Consider the following 21,143-nt stretch of genomic DNA (forward strand, 5'->3'; position numbering starts at 1 on the left):
TTCATGTGGACATTACTTTGGCACATAACATCTACCTAAAGATTTTTCCAGAACACATACATCCCTTCATGGCAACAGTATTCTCCAATTAGCACAGGCCTTTTCAGCAGGATAATATACCCTGCCAGACAGTAAAAATTATTCTGGAAAGGTTTGAGGGACATGAAAAAGGGTTCAAGGTGTTGACTCGGTCTCCAAATTCCCCAGATCTTAATCCAATCAAGCATCTGTGGGATGTGGTGCAGAAATGACTCTGATCCACGGAGGCCCCACATCACAAAATACAGGAATTAAAGGATATGTTGATAAAGGTTTGGTGCCCAGTACTACAGGACACCTTCAGAGATCTTAGAGTCCATGCTTTGAAGGGTCAGAGCATTAGGGTGACATACACAATATTAGGCAGGTGGATGTGATGTAAATTTAAAATTCAATATTAAGATCTTAAATTGATGCAAATACAATTTTGCTGTGGTAATGCTGGTTATTTCACTTGTGTTAAAGAATTCCCTATTGTTTCTGATTTTCACAGATGATGGAAATGAAAAGAGACATTGCAGAATAATGACATGTTAGGATTAAAAGCACAATTTGCAGTGGGAGCAGAGCACACTCACTTAAACCTTAATCTGGTTTTGTATACATTGATCATGTGTGGCTTCAAAAGAACACTTACAGGAGAATTGTTCAATCCAGTTTTCATTATTTTGTAATAGTTAAACAAAGTTACCAGCTGCTGTTACCACTTGCTTATACTTTCAGCCTTGGTTGTGAAGAGATGCCAGTGTAAAACCTAAGATATCTAAAATTCTAGTATATATAATATATATAATTTAGTAAAATAAACTTCATCAATTCATACCTTTTTTTACCCATTTTTTTTAAAAAAAGGTTGCAAGAAGCATGACTATGTGACACATACTCTGAATTATTACTATTATTATTACATATTTGCCAAATATTTTTACACACAGCGACTTACAAGGTCACTGCATTACACTGTATGTATACTGTATATGTATACTATATGTACTGTATAGATAATTTTTTCAAAGTGGGCAACAGATGGAGAACAGATACATTAAGTGTCTTCTTGAAAGTCACCCAGCGAGTCATTGATGGGGATCTGAAGAGGAACCTTTGAGTTTTAAAGTCCATTACCCTTCCCTAAATTGTACTGTTTCTTACTCATCAGATAAACCATTATGTCTTTTTTTGGTGTTTTTTTTCTTTTGTTTTCTCTCTTTTTAGTGTTTTTTTTAAGATAAAGAAGGCACCCCATTGTCTTTACTACAGCCAATTAATTCTACAAATCATTGTGATAAATGTTACTTTATAAAGGGAAATTATGTAAAACCCCAATTCCAAAAAAGCTGGGACATTAAACGTAAATAAAACCAAAATACAATGATTTGCAAATCTCATAAACCCATATTTTATTCACAATAGAACATATAAAGCATATGAAATGTTGAAAGTGAGACATTTTACTATTTCATGAAAAATATAAAAATATGAATCTCATGGCAGCAACATGTTTCAAAAACGTTGGGACGGGGCAACAAAAGGCTGGAAAAGTAAGTGGCACTAAAAAGAAACAGCTGGAGGAACATTTTGCAACTAATTAGGTGAACTGGCAACAAGTCAGCAACACCATTGGGTTTAAAAAGAGAATCTTAGAGAGGCAGAATCTCTCAGACGTAAAGATGGGCAGAGGTTCACCAATCTACAAAAAACTGTGTCTACAAATTGTGGAACAATAAATTTTCCACAATGTAAAATTGCAAAGACTTTGAATATGGTATCATCTACAACACATAATATCATCAAAAGATTCTGAGAATTTGGAGAAATCTCTGTGTGCAAGGGACAAGGCCAAAAATCAATATTTAATGTCAGTGATCTTCAGGCCTTCAGGAGGCACTGCATTAAAAACAGGCATGACTCTGTTATGGAAACCCACTGGATGGGCTCAGAAACACTTCCAGAAATCACTTTCTGTGAACACAGTTTACCACGCCATCAACAAATGCAGGTTAAAGCTCCATCATGCAAAGAAGAAGCCATATGTGAATATGATTCAGACAAAAAAGCTGTCTTATGTGGGCCAAAACTCATTTAAAATGAACTGAGGCAAAGTGGAAAGCTGTTCTGTGGTGAGACGAACCGAAATTTGAAATTCTTTTTGGAAGACATGGACGCCATGTCCTCCAGACTAAAGAAGAGAGGGACCATTTGGCTTGTGATTAGCACTCAGCTCAAAAGCCTGCATCTCTGATTGTATGGGGGTGCATTAGTGCCTGTGGAATTGGTGTTGGCATCAGGAAAGGCACTATCAATGCTGAAAGGTATATACAGGTTTTAGAACAACATATGCTCCCATCTAGATAATATCTTTTTCAGGGAAGGCCTTGCATATTTCAGCAAGACAATGGTAAACTGCATACTGCATCTATTACAACAGCATGGCTTCATAGCAGAAAAGTCAGGGTGCTGAACTGGCTTGCCTGCCGTCCACATCTTTCACAAATTAAAAACATTTGCCACATCATGAAACGAAAAAGACGACAAAGAAGACCCAGGACTGTTGAGCAACTAGAATCCTATATCAGATAACAATGGGACAACAATCTTCTCCCAAAAGTCCAGCAACTGGTCTGTTCAGTTCCCAGACATTTATGGACTACTGTTAAAAGAAGAGTGGATGCTATATAGTGGTGAACGTGGTTCTGTCCCAACTTTTCTGACCTGTGTGCCATCAAATTCAAAATGAGCTAATATTTTTAATGAAATAGTAACATCTGCTATGCTTTCGATGTGCTATTGTGAATAAAATATGCGGTTTATAAGATTTGCAAATCATTCCATTCTGCTTTTATCTATGTTTAATGTCCCAACTTTTTTGGAATTGGGGTTGTACATAATTTACCTTTATAAAGACTTAAGCAAATATTGTAAAATATACTAGGGGAACTTGTAATGCAAGGCATAAACTTTTACAGGAAGGCAATCCATCAAAAACACACTTGCTCATATGGAGTCAGTTTAGACCTGCCAAATAATTTACCATACATTATGTTAGGCCAGCCCACCGCAGGAGAGTAGAGATTTTAATTAGAATTCTAAATACTGAATGAAACTCAGCCATCAGCAACACACAACTCTCATCACACTGTTCAGATACATTACACACATTTATCTGAGATAGCACCCAAATTGTGAATAATGTCATTGAGCACCTGTTTTGCTAGGTCATATGTTTTGGGAATGCCCTACACTGTGATCATATTGGGAAAACATCATTATTTATTTGTGTCACAGGTTGAGATTCATAGTTACTTCAAATTGTTTAATATCATGCAGAAAGAAGAAAAATGGGTGTTTGGACCACACATATAGGAGAGGCTACATGACAATGGAAAATGAAAGGGCTGAGACTGTGGCTGAACTAGTAATACCAATACATTTGTACAGCTTAGACACTATCTCTTTTAGGCAGCATGTTACTTGGCTCTCAGAATGCTTAGAACTAGCGATACTTTGGAAATTTGAGTCATGTAATTTGTCCTAATTGTGTAATCTGAGAACCTCAAGGAAATTAGATCAGCAACTTGCAGTCGTTAAGTTAGACTTGCTATCAGTCCTGATATTTTGTCATGGGCCACTGTCTTTAGGTGGATGAAATGGCTACTATGTGCTCTCAGGCATTCTCTTTTTGGAAGGAAGAACAGTATACTGTACTTTCCTAAAAAGATAGATAGGTGATGGCAACTTCTCAATTTATGAGACAACTGGCAACTGTGACCAATCGTGTTCTACACCATGACGGTCACTGTTGTGGCACTACGACATTTGAGAATGTAGTTCAGTTGAAGAGCTATCAGAGTTGTATGTATCTGTGAATGAAAGCAGAGCCAATATAATTACACCTTGGGTGCAGCATGGGAGAGTGGATGCATGTTTCACAATGGTCACCTATCCAAGTAAGAATTTAATGGTACCCTGAACATCTGGCAGTAAGCTTGAACGTGGTTCCTAACCCCCTCCATAACTCAGTTTCTCTTCAAGGAAGAATCCAAAGGTTTGTTTTTTTTTTAGAATTTAGAATTCATTAATTCTACTCCAGAAAAACAAGCTGGGTCTCTTCCAACACTTTTGAGCCCTCAAAATGTTTCAGTCATTTTTTTCATATCAGGTTCTCTGAGCAAATATCTGTGCAATTTTTTTAGGTTAGGATGTGTAGCAAGACTGATTGAAAACATAAATGTTGGAGATGTAGCATCAATTATATAAAAAAAAATCAATCAATTATAAAAAAAATCAATCAAAACTGTAACATTTCTTAATTTGGAGATTTTATACGTTTCTGTGCATCTCCAAAATTGATTTCGATGCTTGTATATTTTTGCTGTGCTTTTCAAATACAGATAATGCATCTGCATCTTTATTTTTCTATTGTAACGTTGTTTAAGCCTTGTTAATTGTGTATCCCATTGTCTTCCACAATGATATTTTGTGTAACCGTCACCATGATGCATGTTCCCATTGCTAGGGGGCATGTCAATAGAAGACACTTCATGCAATATCAAGGAGGCAATGTAAAATAAGTCAATATCATGAGGGACTCACTGTCAAAATTTTTGAATACTTTTAAAAGCTCTGTATAGCTCTGATTAATTTCAGGATAATAATTCCTAAATAATTCCTATCACTTCCTATCACTTTCCTTTTTGACTTTGATTTTTGTTCTACTATTATGATCGACGACAAATAATTTTGACTTTCTGGTTTTGACTTTGGCATGGCTTAGTCTTTTGTTTTCATTTGTTTGTCCACTTGTTCCTATCCTGTCTGCACCATTTCTCTGTGTTAGAACATAAAGTTTGATTGTCAAATTCAGACCACAAGTTAAACACAGAATGTGCAGATTTGGTACAGGTGCATAGTGAGCAGTAGTACTTGCAGATTTTAGTGAATACTCCTACTCAGGTGATAGAAAGAATCATAGCATCTAACGAACTGAACAAGTAAACCTTTAAACATTTTTGCTTGATCTTACTTCAGTGTCATCTTCTGTTAAGATTTTAACGGAAGCAGTCCACATAACCAAAGTATTTTTTATACCACTAAAAATCATAATTAAAAAGAAAGAAGTGGCACACAATAGTAAATATTTTATATTTTAAATATTTAAAATGGATGACATGGTGTACCTCTGAATCCTATATTCATCTTAGTCACTCTCTGTGGAGTTTCTGCATTTTCCCTCTGTACACATGGGTTTTCTCCTGGGGCCTCATGTATAAACGGTGTGTACGCACAAAAATGTTGCATACTCCTGTTTCCACGCTCAAATCACAATTTATAAAACCTAAACTTGGCATAAAGCCGCGCACATTTTCACGCTAGCTCAAACCCTGGCGTACACAAGTTCCCTGCTCGGTTTTGCAAACTGACGGCACCCAGCATCAAAGCAGTGCTTTGTTCCAGTGTGGTTTCCTTTTCTTTTTTAGATCCACATCCCTGACGCGGTTTTATCATATACACTGAAATTAACTGCATATTGTTTATTAGTTTAATGCATCTGATTCTGATTAACCTGTAACAATATAATGGTCCACAGAATGGCCATACTATTCCAAATACCACAGCTGCTTTAGCGTTGTTACTCTCACTGCACCTTCTTCTTCTTTTTCTTTCAATTGCTCCCGTTAGGAGTTGCCACAGCGGATCATCTTTTTCCATATTACTCTCATTGCACCACTTGGAGTATTTATATCACTGTTTCTGAGTGTGGAATCACAGCTCTAGAGCAGCTGATCGGAAAGAAAATTATCGGTATACAGCATCAAGCACAAGCTGCCTCAGCCATGCTGCCTATTTGAACTGCTCTCATACGGAAAAGGCTTCAGAGCCTTTCCTGTACTGACCTTGCGGTTTCATCCCAAGAACTATAAATGCAATCAATCAGTTCATCAAGTGCTCCTTGTAGAACTGTTTGTACTAATAAGTACAATTACCCCACTGTAAATTTGCGATACAGTTATAATATTGCACAACCTGCGCCACTTTATAAAGCAAGTATTTACATATGATGACAATATCATTTTTAAGATGAAATGCAGCAAAATATGTTTATTACATTACACAGATAAAATGTTAACATCATTTAAATAATCTATATTTTTAATAAACATGTGAGGACACGGTGTCGCAGCACTAGCACCGAGCTGGTGCCTCATTCAGGGATTGTTCCTGCCTCGCACTGTATTCTTGCTGGGGCTGACACGACACTGGAAGGATAGATGGATAGAATAATTAAACATGTACTACGAAGATATTTCAATGTTCCTTAAAAGTTCTGAAGAATCTGAGTTTTAAGCTTACAGATGGCTTAACATCTATTACTGTGCTGATTGTGTGGCGATTGGGTACTTGGAGAAAGAAAAGGAAGGACAGGAATTGGGGGTAAGTACATTTGAAAGAGACAGTACTGCTGCAATAAATTATTTCATTGAAGGTCGTGCACAGCGCAGCAAGCATCTTGCGTGGGGTAGGAACAATCTCTAGATGGGGCACCAGCTCGTCACTATCACTTGCGCCACCGTGTTCCCAAGTTTAATAATATGCTTTAATTCCTATCATTATGAAAATATCAAGTATACATCTCAATATTTAAATTATTTAGAGAACTGTAATATCACGAATGTAATGGATTCTGTGTCCTGTCGGATGAAGAGGAAGCACATTTAAGAAGTACGTAGTGATTAATACACATAGAGCACATAGAAGAACACATACAAAACAAAGCATTTAACGTGCTACTTTAGTTACAATGGCATTTGAGAAACTAGTAAATTACACGATTTTAAGATGAAGTTTATGATGTTCTACTTTAATGACACAATAAACTACGTGATTAAAGTGGAAGGTTCGAGATTAAAGTTGACATTTTGAGCTTTTTTCCACTGTGTCACAATTTTGTTTTCTTTTCTCTGTACCCAAAGAAGCTTTCATATGACACCTTTTCACGGCGACTTTGATATCTGACAACTTCTTTTTCATTTCGGGCACTGTGCGACTTTATGAACTTGAGCTTTCGAGTTTCTCAGACACTCTATGTCACTCGATCGACTTCCTTTTGTTGTTTATACCACTGTTTAAACCAACAAATAGTATGTTTTTCCTTGCCTCCACTTGTTATTCGCTGAAATTCTTCTATTTTCCCCTGTGCTTTTGCCATTGCCTTTTAACAGAGCGCTGAGCTTAAGGGCTGTTTGTATTGATTTGCATATTCAAAGAGGCGTAATTCTGGGAGGAGTTGGAGAGTGGCAGCAGGTGTGTGCACATGCATTACTTTTCACACTCACTGGGATTTATGTAGCGGAAGAACGTGGAAGTTGGCATTTGCACAGATTTATGCATCTGGATTTTTTGCGTGTATGAACATTTTTGATTTTGTCCGTACACCATGTTTTAAGTTCAAGTTTAAGTTCAAAGTTTATTGTCATATGCACAGTAAGGAAACATGTTTCCCTGTACAATTAAATTCTTTCTTTGCTGTCCACACCAAATGACAAAACCAACGTATAAAGTTAAACATAAATAATAAGTAGCAGATAGATAATAAGTAACATAAAGTATAAAGCATAAAGAATAAAAACAGAATAGAAGTATAAAGTGTAATGTGCAGGTAGGTGTGTGATGGACAAGTCAAATACAGTTGTGTGAGGCAGATAGAATGAGATGAAACACGGTTATAAACTCCAGTCAGTTATTTAGGAGTTTAATGGCCTTGGGAAAGAAAGAATTCTTTAGCCTGGAAGTCCTGCATTTCATGTTTCTATACCTCCTGCCTGAGGGTAGAAGTGTGAACAGTTCGTGGTGGTGGTGGGTGGGTTCCCTGAGGATCGAGGCAGTTCTTCTGTGGACTCTGCAGTTGTAGATGCTCTGCAGAGAGGGCAGTGGGGTCCTGGTGATCTTCTCAGCAGTCTTTACACTCTCTGCAGGCGTTTGCAGTCCATAGCAGTTTTGTTGCCATACCACACGGTGTTGCAGCTGGTCAAGATGCTCTCAACAATGCAGCTGTAAAAGTTGCTGAGGATCTTAGTCGACATACCAAACTTCCTCAGCCTCCTTAGAAAGTTCGGCCGTTGTTGAGCCCTCTTGACCAGCTGTGTGGTGTTAAGTGTCCAAGTGAGGTCTTCACTGATGTAGATGTCCAGGTGTTTAATGCTGCTCACCCTCTCCACTTCAAGCCCTCAGATGAACAGTGGCCGGTGAGGTTTCTTCTCCTTCCTCATGTCCACTATCATCTCCTTCATCTTGTCTGTGTTGAGGGTGAGGTTGTTGTCCTCACACCATGACGCCAGACTGTCCACCTCCCTCCTGTAGGCCGCCTCATCCCCACCAGTGATGCGTCCTATCACTGCGGTGTCGTCTGCAAACTTTAGGATGATGTTATCTTTGTGGGAGGCGACACAGTCGTGGGTGAACAGGGTGTAGAGGATGGGGCTGAGGACGCATCCCTGTGGGGTGCCTGTGTTTGTGATAATAGTGGCTGAAATCCTATTACCAATCCTGACAGACTGGGGCCTGCCAGTGAGAAAGTCTAGGAGCCAGTCACAGAGGGTGGGGTGCAGGTCAGGCACAGACAATTTATGGGTGAGTTTATGGGGGGTAACCGTGTTAAAGGCAGAGCTGTAGTCATCAAAGAGCATCCTGATGTAGGAGTCTTTGTTCTCCAGATGGGAAAGGGAATAATGTAGTGCGGCCGTGATGGCATCTGAGGTGGACCTGTTGGGCCGGTAGGGGTCAAGAGTGTCTGGTATGCTGCTCTGAATGTGGGCCAGCACCACTCTCTCAAAACACTTCATGATGATTGGAGTGAGTGCTACCAGCCTGTAGTCAGGTGGCTGGGCTTTTTTAACAAGGGAGACGATGATTGTAGTCTTAAAGCAGGACGGAACGATGCTCTGACTGAGGGAAAGGTTGAAGATGGAGCAGAGAACATCAGCCAGCTCATTGGCACATGCTCTGCGAGCCCGCCCAGGGATGTTGTCTGGTCCTGTTGCCCTACGGGGGATGATCTTCCTTAGTGCTTTGTATACCTGACCTGAAGAGACCATTGGGGGAGGGGAGGGGGTTGGGTGGTCCAGGTGTGTGTGTGTCTCTACTCTGTGCTGGTGCTGGATGTCACAAAGTGGGTGTAGAAAGTGTTGAGATTCTCCGGCAGACTGTCTGTGGAGCTGATTTTAGTGTGAATTCTATGCACGCCATTATGCATGAGGCCCCTGGTCCCTTAGCTCCCTCTTCCATCACAAAGGCATGTTTTTTTTGTTTTTTTTTTCTAATCTGAACTAGAATGTGATGTGTGCTTTGTGATGGATGGATGTCCCAAATTCACCCAGTACTTCTGGGGTGGACTCCAGTAACCCTGTATTAGAAATAGGATTGATTGGTGAGACCTTAAAATGTGCTCTGTTATGAAACTATGGGAGCCCAGAATTCTAGACTCTGACTTTGGTTCAGAATGAGCATAACACCTTAGTATTTGCTTAATTTTAAATACTAGTAAATAAAGGGCTGTTTTATAATGCATGTAATGTAATGTTAACCATCAATGCTTGAGGACCGCCATTCTCCCTGTCTGTTCTTCGTAACACTCAAGGATATTCTTCTTCATGAAACAGTAAAATCTCAATCAGAATTGCACTTGTGATTTATGTTTTTCTTTTCTTCTTTCACATAAGTTCACAGATAATTTTCCACATTAAAAGAATATATATCTGCCAGTTCTTAATGTGAAGGGTTTTAAACAGATAAAGAAGTCAAAACCTTCAACATTATTTCTCATGGAAACAGAATATTGATTTTACAGTAATACTGTAACTGAAAGAATAATATCTGGATGATAATGGTGTCGCTGCTCAATATCAGGCACTGTTGGGCCCCAAGTGTGGCTTAAATTTATTCTCACAATCTAATCGCATAAATATTACCACAGTACAAGGTGCTATTTTTTTGAAATGGGATATTAAATATCAACTTACCTAGCTGAGAGTTATTTGTTGGAGTTTCATCTGCAATAGCAAACACAGAAAGAATAAAATATCAGTTATCATGATGACAGGCATTTTTTATAACACTATTGTTATCATTTGGAGCAGGAAAAAGAAAAATATTGGCAGCTACATTGAATTTGACTGAGTTCTCTGAGACTTCCTCAGCAAATAACTGAAAATAAAGAAGGAAACTCCTACAGAGTAGACAGTAATTTATACAACAAACATTCACAAAGCACAAGCATACCAATACATGATTTGAATTACTTCAGAATGTTCACTGATTCAAAGCCATAACACAAAATGACAAGTTGCAGTTCTCTCTTTATAGCTTTCAATAAGCACAGACATTCAGTACATTTCATCATTCATTGGAAGAAACTGAAATAATAAGCTGGCAGATAACAATGAATCATTTTTTTATTTCATTTGAAGAAAATAACATTTCCTACAGTCAGGTTGAACTTATACAACAAATGACTTCATATTGAGCACACAAACAAAAGAAAGCTAAAACTACAAAAACAAAAATGAATAGAAAAAGAAAAACAACAAAACAGAACTCCCACCCAAAACAATGACTCATTTAACTATGTAGTTTGATAAGTGCAGGCAGGCTGTGGTGTACTTCTCAGATGTCAACTGTACAAGCTTTTTTTAAGTTGATATACTGTATAGTTGAAGGGTTGGCATTAAGAAAAAAGATTGGTTCAATAATGTATATATTGGTAAATTGTCAAACACATGAATTCTTACAGCAATCGATTTAATGGTGCATTAAAGGAAGAGAACAGATGCTGCATAGAATTTTGTCTGTTTTTCATTTCCATCCTATAGAATTAAAGGGCGACCATGCAAAGAACCACTGATGTTGTTTCTACTCCACCTCCAGCTCCTCCTCTTCTGGCACTGGACTACAAAAGACTGCTGAGACACTCAATTGCATTTTAGTTGCAGTAAGATATATAGTGATCAGCAGGAGGCACTCTTGTCGAAAATTTCCAACTCTTTGAAATGTTAATAGGGGAAAGAACATATACAATATGTGTATTTACCAAGCAATAAAGACACCAGGAAAAGCTAGGCACAGAGATACAAAATAAACAGATGAACAACACCTACATTCAGAGACAGATCTACTATGAAACTAATGAGGCGTAAGTTTAGGGCTCCAGATTTTGGAGTGGCCCCAGCAGGCGACTTTAGTCCACATTGTTTAAATATTTTGCATGTCTACTGTATGAGAAGGAATTATTAAAAATTATAATATTAAAAATGTAATGCAATTCAATACAAAAAAATAGATAATATAAACACATTTTCACTTTTATCTCCTCATAACTGGAAAATTACATTATTATTCATGCCACTGACTTGACATGTGAGATAATCCAGTACAGCAATTTTAATCAAAATCTGAGATGTAGTGGTTAAATGTTTAAACAAATTGTGGTGATCTGGAACAACCCTATTGGAAAAGACAACAGTGGTTACCCGGACCTCTTTGCTGCTTGCAAAGGAGCCGCCATAATTGTTCAAGCTTCAAGGGCAAAAAATGTGGGTCTGCCACTGCCTGTGTCCTCTTTGGGCCTGACTAGTGAGTGGGGTACCTCGTCCGCTAACCCAGCTCAATACGTCACTCTTTCTCCTCCTGTTTCTTTGTCTCCTTACGCTGGCTTTTCTTCCTCCTACTATTTAAGTATCTATTTCAAACTCTTCTCCTGGCTTCAGACTCAATGTGCTACTGGTCCAGGGATGGTATTATACCCACCATGGGGTTACCAACTAGGGTCAGAATCACCCTCTGAAAGTCATTGGTTATATTTGTAGAGCTGGCTCTGGTCGGTGTTAGGTGTCCCTGCACTCATGAGCCATAATTAACATTAAAGGTCAAATTTTCCTTCATAATTAGGAGCAGGGCCCCACATGTTCCCAGCAGGATCTCCTTGCTGGCACTCTTTGTCATAGAAGTCAGATCCTGTCCACTGGCATAGCACAGAACTTATAGGCAACCCACAAGACCACAGGTGATAGCCCTTGCATGAAATAAAGAATTTACAGCAGAACACTGAATTAACAGCCCCATATTTAACATTTTCATACATTTAACATTTTATTAGATGTCGTTGTTGACAAAAAAAAGTTTTTTATGGTGACGTTCACAAGGTAGCTAAAAAAATAACTATGATTCTGTACATTTATATAGTGCTTTACTCACTACTCAAAGCACTACCACACAGGGAGGACCAGAGATGCGAACCCATGATCTCTTTACTGCGAGGCAACAGCAATACCGCTGCTTGATATTTTTTTGACTACTCAGGTTCATTTTATGACTGATCCAAGTTTGAGTCCATCCTAATTGTGCCTTGCACACACAGCACTTAGATGTTTCTTTGTAATTTTTTCTTAAAATGATGGATCTCTTTGTTAGCTACTAGCAAACATATGCAGATTCTAAGCATTTTAGTGCTTGCCTAATGTTTGTCTATAATGTCACGTGATGGGTCATACCAGTTTCTCACCTTTTTGTTAAGCCTAAAAATGCACAGTATATATTTTTTTCTTTTTTCAAAAATTAAACTTAGATTTTTGAGTCTGGCTTGTTGAATATTTGATGAATGGGGCCCTTTGGGTCTGGAGGCCTCCCTGCTTCATGATCACTGCAGGGGCATCTACTTCACCAGTGATCTGCCAGTCCTCCTAGACAACCGCATAAATGCACTTGAGGCAGAGCCCAGTCTTTTTCACTGGCAAAATAATTTGTCCCTTTTTTCTTCCTTATCTAGAACCTCTCCATGCACTGTCCCTGTCTGGTGCCACTCATTTCTCCCTGGTAATCCTAGACAAACCAGGAAATGCAATATTGCGTTTATATATGTTAGTCTTCTGTTAATAAAAAGATAATATAACTTATTTCTGCTTTTTGGAAAAGTATAGCATAGATATTTTATGTCCCTTACATTCTTCTTTTGATTTTGCTATAAGCAGATTTGTCTATAAAAAAAAATCCAAATGTAACAAATTCAGTGCAGTTAATGTACAATGAAACAAGCTAAATATGTATACTCATAATATATATACTCTTTTTGAATCACTTTTAGGAATGCCTATAAAATATTGTCATTGAACAATTTTGTGAAACTGCATAAAATATAGATAAAACTTAGTCACTGAATTACTAAGATAAAGTACTGTATATTTAAGATGATGTGTGTGTGGCAAGTTCAGCATCATCTGTACTATAAAAACACGTATACAATAGTATCTTACTGTATGGTTCAGTTCTGATCTGTAGTCATGGAATATGTCTTGCAAAATACTTTTTCTTCTGATACTTTTAAATTAATGTAATTTTTGCCCACGTTCAGTTTTAAATATTGAATTGTTGGAGGCCCCTCTTCCATGAAACACTCTACCCAAAAATTATATTTTTATGTCTGTTATTTACCCTGTGTTGTTTGTAGTGATCCTAAGAGAAGTTTTTTAGGTCATGTTTTAATGGAGAACAGTGATCACAAAGTTTATGACACAACAAGCTTGAGTGGGGAAACAGGGGGCCAGTTCTGAACAACAGCATATAACATTAAAACATCAAGAAAAAAAAATCTTGAGTTATTCATGTTGCATAATGTACGTTACTTATCCAGTTGTAGGCTAACAATGTCCAAAGCACATGGATTTTTTTTGATAAAAAAACTGTTAAATAAGCATTTCTGGAAAAATCAGAGTAGTGTATGAACAGAAAGAATATTTAAACGGGATCAGGTTTTTGAATGGAAGACAGGGCTCTTGACCAATGTATGAGGTAGGAGAGGTGGAATGTCAAAAATTTGATGCTTATATGCTAGTGTTGTGTTATAGTTGGAGAAGGTCCTCATTAGTGGACTTCGGAAAAAGGATTTATTTAAAAAATGAGAGAAAATTAATGCTATACTAAAAAAATAAAAATATTGTGTTTCTAACATTTTATTTTTCAGCCTTTAATTTATGTTTGTGGAAGCTTTAGTGATGGGAGATTTAAGAATGAATTGATCATTATGAATGACTAGTGTGAGGGACCATACACAATGTTATCAACTTTAGTTTTGCAGGTAGATATTTAGAGTACATGTGCAAGTTCCAGCTGTTTGATTCTTACGTTTCTCTGAGTATGTTTATATTACATGTCTACGTATTGACTATTATTATAAGATTGTTATTTTCTTGTATACAGAATGAAATAAAGTTCTCATTTGCATTTGCAATCGATATGCATACATTGCCATTCTCCACCGGCATGGTTAGTGAATACAACTACCTTACTTCAAATCATACGCTTACCTCACCTGAAAAATCTCAAAACATACTTGTCAAAATTACAAGTAAATTATGAAAATGCATGCTACCTCCTGTTGGTCTCCAGCTAACTTTATACCATTGATTCTCACTTACATTTCTGAGTGGTAGTTTTTCAGAAATGTTCATTTGCCCATCCCTCCAAAAGCACTTGGTCTCCTCTCTATTACAGTAATGACACTTTCGTACATATAATTTTGGGAAAGCTTCAATTTATATGAACAAAATAGTACATATGAATACATTTTATGTCCCTCAGTGTATTCAATAAATTTAACTGCAGTCACATAAAACTGAACCTAAGGAATCAAATTAGTCAAACAAATTGATTCACTTGAACAGGTTGTTTAAAAGAATCAAATCTGTAAACTAAATCATAATGCCCATCATTAGTAAACCTGAAATTGATCAAGTGCTTATATTGGGTGGAGGGATTTAATTTATCTTCCTCTCTTTTTCATCTTTATATTAGACTAGCTGTGTTACCTGGTTTCATCCAAGAAATAGCCCAGTGGGCCTCAGTTACAGTGCTGATGGCTAATCAAATGTGTTAGAAGTACTATGTAGCTAAGTACTCTTCTGTATACAGTTTTTGTATTTTTTTCACCAGGGGCTAATAATATTAGTTCACTTGAGCTACATATGGTTGGACATGAACATGTTACATACAGTCCTCCATATTAATGCGACATTCAGTTACAAACGTGATTTACAGTTGATTCATTCAAAGCTAAAATCTGCTAAAAATCGCAACTCTCCTTTAGCATCAAAGCCTAAAATTAGTACTGCCTCAGTATACAGTGGATATGAATAAATATCTACCAACAAAAAACAATTTTACCAATTTTATCTCCTGTTATCTTCTTATTAAATTCTGAAAAGCAGCGTCTCCATCAACTTTAGAAAAATGGTGTTTCATCAATCGTGGCTTAACTTCATCAGTTAATCTGTGGTGGGGTTTGTCTTCTTCTTTGTTTTTTTAATCAAAAAATGCATAATGCTGATCATTGATTGGTATTATGAAATTCACTTTTTGACGTCTTAAACTTACATAAAATACTTCTGAAAAACACACAAAGTAATGGTTTTACACAGAAATCAACATAAAATATCTTTTGCTACATGCCGTGGATGCCAGTGCGCCAGGAATGCACAGTAGGCTGGTTGCCAGGCTGTCTTTGTTTTATGGGGCGGCAGGGTGTGGAGGCGGCAGTGGAGGCCGTGTTCACAGTGCATCACAATCTGGTTTGTACCTTTTGTCATTGTAAGTGGCGGTCCTCCCAGGCAAATGGGGAGGACATAGTCATGTGCACAGAGTATTTTGCTTTACGCATTCGCTTCAGTCTTTCGCCAGATGTCAATGCCATTTTTGGTGTTGTTTGATCCTCGCTACTCATGCAAGAGCAGGGAATCTCAGTCAAACTAATGAAGCTAACTTTCCTTCTATCAAAGAGAGTCCAGCTAAAACATAACGGCAGGTTTTGTCACAATTTACAGTTGATGCCACCATCAAGCCCTCCTTTTGACAAAAGTTGATATCCGCCCTGAAAGAGTTAATGATAATATGCAGGTGGACAACAGTATTGACTTTTTCAAAAATGCAAGGCTATGCACTGATAAAAAATGAAGTGTAATCAGTTTTTCTCAGATTTATTGTCACATATCACACATCCCAGTGTGCTGAAGTGTTCGACCACACTGCAATATTTTTTCCTGTTTCTAACTGCGTTTGTTTCACCAAGGGGGGCCTCCTCCCTCTACTGTTTAAATGATGTCTGTCTATGGGTCGTCAAGGAACTTAAAAAAGTAAAACTGGGTCCCAAGGCCATAAAGGCTGAGAAATGCAGCTCTAAGATAAATGGTGTAATCGAGTGAGACAATTAAATTGTTATCCCAAGGTGGTTGCTTCCTTTGATGACATGTTGATTTTATTGATGCGCCTAAAACTTTATGAGCACTGATGAAATCATCTGGAGCAGTCCACTGGCTTATTTGATGTGTAGTTCCAACTTCAGCATTTGCACAAGGAGGTTTGGGAGGGTAATATATATATTAAATACCTTTCTTACTGGATCAGTTGTGTGAAATTGACTTCTCTCACAGCCACGGTGCCTGGCAAGCACCTGCTAAATGCATCTTCTTTGAGCTTTGCTGAACTTTACTCTTTTCATTTCACTTGTACAGGTGGTTTTCATTTGCATAAACCAGAACACATCATTTGTTCTTGTGATTGCTGCACTCTGGCGAAACGGGGGATGCAGTGTGTGTTAGAATGTCCCACTCATTAGAGCATTATTAATGACAAAATCAACAAATAAAAAACCCTTTTCGGCTAATTTTTTTTTACCACATTCCGAAATTTCAATCAAATCTGTCAAGGCATTTTTGACATTTTGGAGTATTTAGTTTTTCTATTGTGTTTTTTTTTCACCTAAATACAGATATATCAAAATTACCTTTCTGACTAAGACGTACCATCCTACAAAATTTCTGTTTTTTAGCTAAACAGGAAATAACTTTTTTGTTAATGAGTGAGCATGTCAACTTTGCTTCATTTATATGGAAAAAAGGATTGGCAGGTATACTGTTATATAATAATAATAGTACTAAGAAGAAACAGTCAATCGCATGGTTAGGAAACAAAACCCTCCAAAGTATTGAGAAGTAATAAAGCACAGCAAAACACATAAGCTAATATAGGGAAACCTATTAATTTCATTATAAATAGTAAGAATAATAAAGAGCACTCACAAGCCATCTCCATATCTAAAATAAGTGGTAAGCAGGCCAAGGTTATAGAAAAGAGTGTTTATTAATTAAAATAATAAACAAAAAGAAGAATAATGGGGAGTAACAAAATATTAAATAAACAAACAGAAATTAATATCCTGGCTCCCCCTTCGATCAGGATAAACGCTACTTACAAACCCTCTCTGTCTGTTGGGGTGTCTTATTCACTTACCCACCTACACATATCACCAAAATATTTCTCTTGCTTACTTTTCATGTGTTTATTCCTCCCAACAGTTAAACGCTTGTCAATTTTCCTTCTGACTTCCTGTAGCCCTATGGCCACAAAAGCCTTTTAAGCTCCAGCCATGAGTTGCTTTTGGGTGTTTTCAAGGAATATCTTCTGGGGTGGTTCCAAATATTGTGTAGAAGTCCTTAGGCCATATGCCTAGAGCACTCTCTGGTGTCAATTGGCTGCTGCATGGCCATACTCCAGTACAGTGGTGGATCTCTCTCTATGCTGGTGCCATCTCAGAGACTTGGTAATAACATGTTGTATCTCCATCTATCTCTAGTTATATCAGTTGTTTTCTGTTAAATCCTGTCCAGTCTCTTATTTTACTCATCCAGGATGTTTCTGTCTTTCCTCTTGCACATTTTTCTTCAATCTTTCCTTCTGTAATGTATTTTAAAATCTTGTACTTTTTGTGTTTTTCCATCTCTCCAAAGTACTTCAGCTTTCCTCTTTTTATTATATTTTCTACCTCCATGGTCCTTGTCAATGTATGTAGAACCTATTCATTAGTGATTTTCTAGGTCCATATATACAGTGGTGTGAAAAACTATTTGCCCCCTTCCTGATTTCTTATTCTTTTGCATGTTTGTCACACAAAATGTTTCTGATCATCAAACACATTTAACCATTAGTCAAATATAACACAAGTAAACACAAAATGCAGTTTTTAAATGATGGTGTTTATTATTTAGGGAGAAAAAAAATCCAAACCTACATGGCCCTGTGTGAAAAAGTAATTGCCCCCTTGTTAAAAAATAACCTAACTGTGGTGTATCACACCTGAGTTCAATTTCCGTAGCCACCCCCAGGCCTGATTACTGCCACACCTGTTTCAATCAAGAAATCACTTAAATAGGAGCTGCCTGACACAGAGAAGTAGACCAAAAGCACCTCAAAAGCTAGACATCATGCCAAGATCCAAAGAAATTCAGGAACAAATGAGAACAGAAGTAATTGAGATCTATCAGTCTGGTAAAGGTTATAAAGCCATTTCTAAAGCTTTGGGACTCCAGCGAACCACAGTGAGAGCCATTATCCACAAATGGCAAAAACCTGGAACAATGGTGAACCTTCCCAGGAGTGGCCGGCCGACCAAAATTACCCCAAGAGCGCAGAGACGACTCATCCGAGAGGTCACAAAAGACCCCATGACAACGTCTAAAGAACTGCAGGCCTCACTTGCCTCAATTAAGGTCAGTGTTCACGACTCCACCATAAGAAAGAGACTGGGCAAAAACAGCCTGCATGGCAGATTTCCAAGACGCAAACCACTGTTAAGCAAAAAGAACATTAGGGCTCGTCTCAATTTTGCTAAGAAACATCTCAATGATTGCCAAGACTTTTGGGAAAATACCTTGTGGACTGATGAGTCAAAAGTTGAACTTTTTGGAAGGCAAATGTCCCGTTACATCTGGCGTAAAAGGAACACAGCATTTCAGAAAAAGAACATCATACCAACAGTAAAATATGGTGGTGGTAGTGTGATGGTCTGGGGTTGTTTTGCTGCTTCAGGGCCTGGAAGGCTTGCTGTGATAGATAGAACCATGAATTCTACTGTCTACCAAAAAATCCTGAAGGAGAATGTCCGGCCATCTGTTCGTCAACTCAAGCTGAAGCGATCTTGGGTGCTGCAACAGGACAATGACCCAAAACACACCAGCAAATCCACCTCTGAATGGCTGAAGAAAAACAAAATGAAGACTTTGGAGTGGCCTAGTCAAAGTCCTGACCTGAATCCAATTGAGATGCTATGGCATGACCTTAAAAAGGCGGTTCATGCTAGAAAACCCTCAAATAAAGCTGAATTACAACAATTTTGCAAAGATGAGTGGGCCAAAATTCCTCCAGAGCGCTGTAAAAGACTCATTGCAAGTTATCGCAAACGCTTGATTGCAGTTATTGCTGCTAAGGGTGGCCCAACCAGTTATTAGGTTCAGGGGGCAATTACTTTTTCACACAGGGACATGTTGGTTTGGATTTTTTTTCTCCCTAAATAATAAAAACCACCATTTACAAACTGTATTTTGTGTTTACTTGTGTTATATTTGACTAATGGTTAAATGTGTTTGATGATCAGAAACATTTTGTGTGACAAACATGCAAAAGAATAAGAAATCAGGAAGGGGGCAAACAGTTTTTCACACCACTGTATAATGCTCCTTTAAGGTCACATTTGGAATGCATTTATCCTGACTATGGTGTCTGATTTAAGCATCCAAATCTTGTAAGCCATATAAAAGTGTCAAAAATAACATTTTAGAATCTAAAGCTTCAATTTTAGATTTAATTTTTGCTCCAATATTTGTATTTGTGAACTTGTTCGGTTTACAACCACAATCTTTGCTTTCTTCACATTCTAATTTAGATCTATTCAAGTACTTGCATCTGCTATTGCGTCCAACAGATTTTGTACAGTTTTTCTACAATACTGGCTAACAGCAGTTTTTCTCACAAATCGTATATTGTTTAGAAGTAAACCATTAATTAAGTACAGTAATTAGGAGGCCTTACAAACTGACAACCTTCTGAAATAATAAAAAACATGACTAAAAGTACTGAAGTGATATTTAAGATGTATACTGTATATTCTATATATTCTATATAATGTATGTGTAAGAGCCATTTGTTAGTTTGTTAGGTTATGTTAAATGGACAGAAGTATTTTCCTAGTTATGTTAAAACGTTATTATAATTTGAATAGTCAATGGAAGGTTCGATTATATCCCCTACAACCTACACTGTAAATGGAATATTCTAACTACTTCTTGTCATTCCGACTAGTTCAGTCTATGATCTGCCTTGCAGTAGGTCAGGAATGGACGGCAAACAGTTTCAAACTGTACTTGACATATTGAAAGTATTGAACGTTCTGAACATATTGAGGTGAAGCCTATGTAGGTTTGCCATGGAAAAGTAATGCTATTTTTAAGTATAGAAAGTAACATGAAAAAGCTAAGATTGTAATGAGACACTGAAAAAAATTTTTTCCTTTTTTGCCTTTTATTCTACTTTTTTTCTGAATATTTATGAACTGTTCTTTTTAAATTTTCAGTTTTTAAAACAAACTTTATTGGACCGAGGAATTTATTTTATTACGCATTTGGCTCATGCTGAATCCTACCTTTCCACCTCAGTAGCTGCTCAATTTTGAGAACCTAGAAAAGATGCAGCTACAGCACAACATTTTACTATATCATGAAAAACATACAATATTTGCAGTGGCTGATAGATAGATAGATAGATAGATAGATAGATAGATAGATAGATAGATAGATAGATAGATAGATAGATAGATAGATAGATAGATAGATAGATACTTTATTAATCCCAATGGGAAATTCACATTTTTCAGCAGCAGCATACTGATACAATAAATAATATTAAATTAAAGAATGATAATAATGCAGGTGAAAAACAGACAATAACTTTGTATAATGTTAAATGTTAACGTTCACCCCCCCGGGTGGAATTGAAGAGTCGCATAGTTTGGGGGAGGAACGATCTCCTCAATCTGTCAGTGGAGCAGGACAGTGACAGCAGCCTGTCGCTGAAGCTGCTCTTCTGTCTGGAGATGATACTATTAAGTGGATGCAGTGGATTCTCCATAATTGATAGGAGCCTGTTGAGCGCCCTTCACTCTGCCACAGATGTTAAACTGTCTAGCTCCATGCCAACAATAGAGCTTACCTTCCTCACCAGTTTGTCCAGGCGTGAGG

General features: G+C 37.4%; 1 protein-coding gene across 1 annotated transcript in view; it reads right to left on the reverse strand.

Moving 5' to 3' along the window:
* Nucleotides 1-21,143, reverse strand: part of zpld1a (zona pellucida-like domain containing 1a) — a 74,255-nt gene that overhangs the window by 3,247 nt on the left and 49,865 nt on the right. Inside the window, exon 9 of the mRNA XM_028801313.2 lies at nt 10,053-10,082. Coding sequence (XP_028657146.1) covers nt 10,053-10,082 — 30 coding nt within the window. The remainder of the gene's footprint in view (nt 1-10,052; nt 10,083-21,143) is intronic.

The sequence above is a fragment of the Erpetoichthys calabaricus genome, chromosome 4 (genome assembly GCF_900747795.2).
Source record: "Erpetoichthys calabaricus chromosome 4, fErpCal1.3, whole genome shotgun sequence".
Taxonomy (NCBI): Eukaryota; Metazoa; Chordata; class Cladistia; order Polypteriformes; family Polypteridae; genus Erpetoichthys; species Erpetoichthys calabaricus.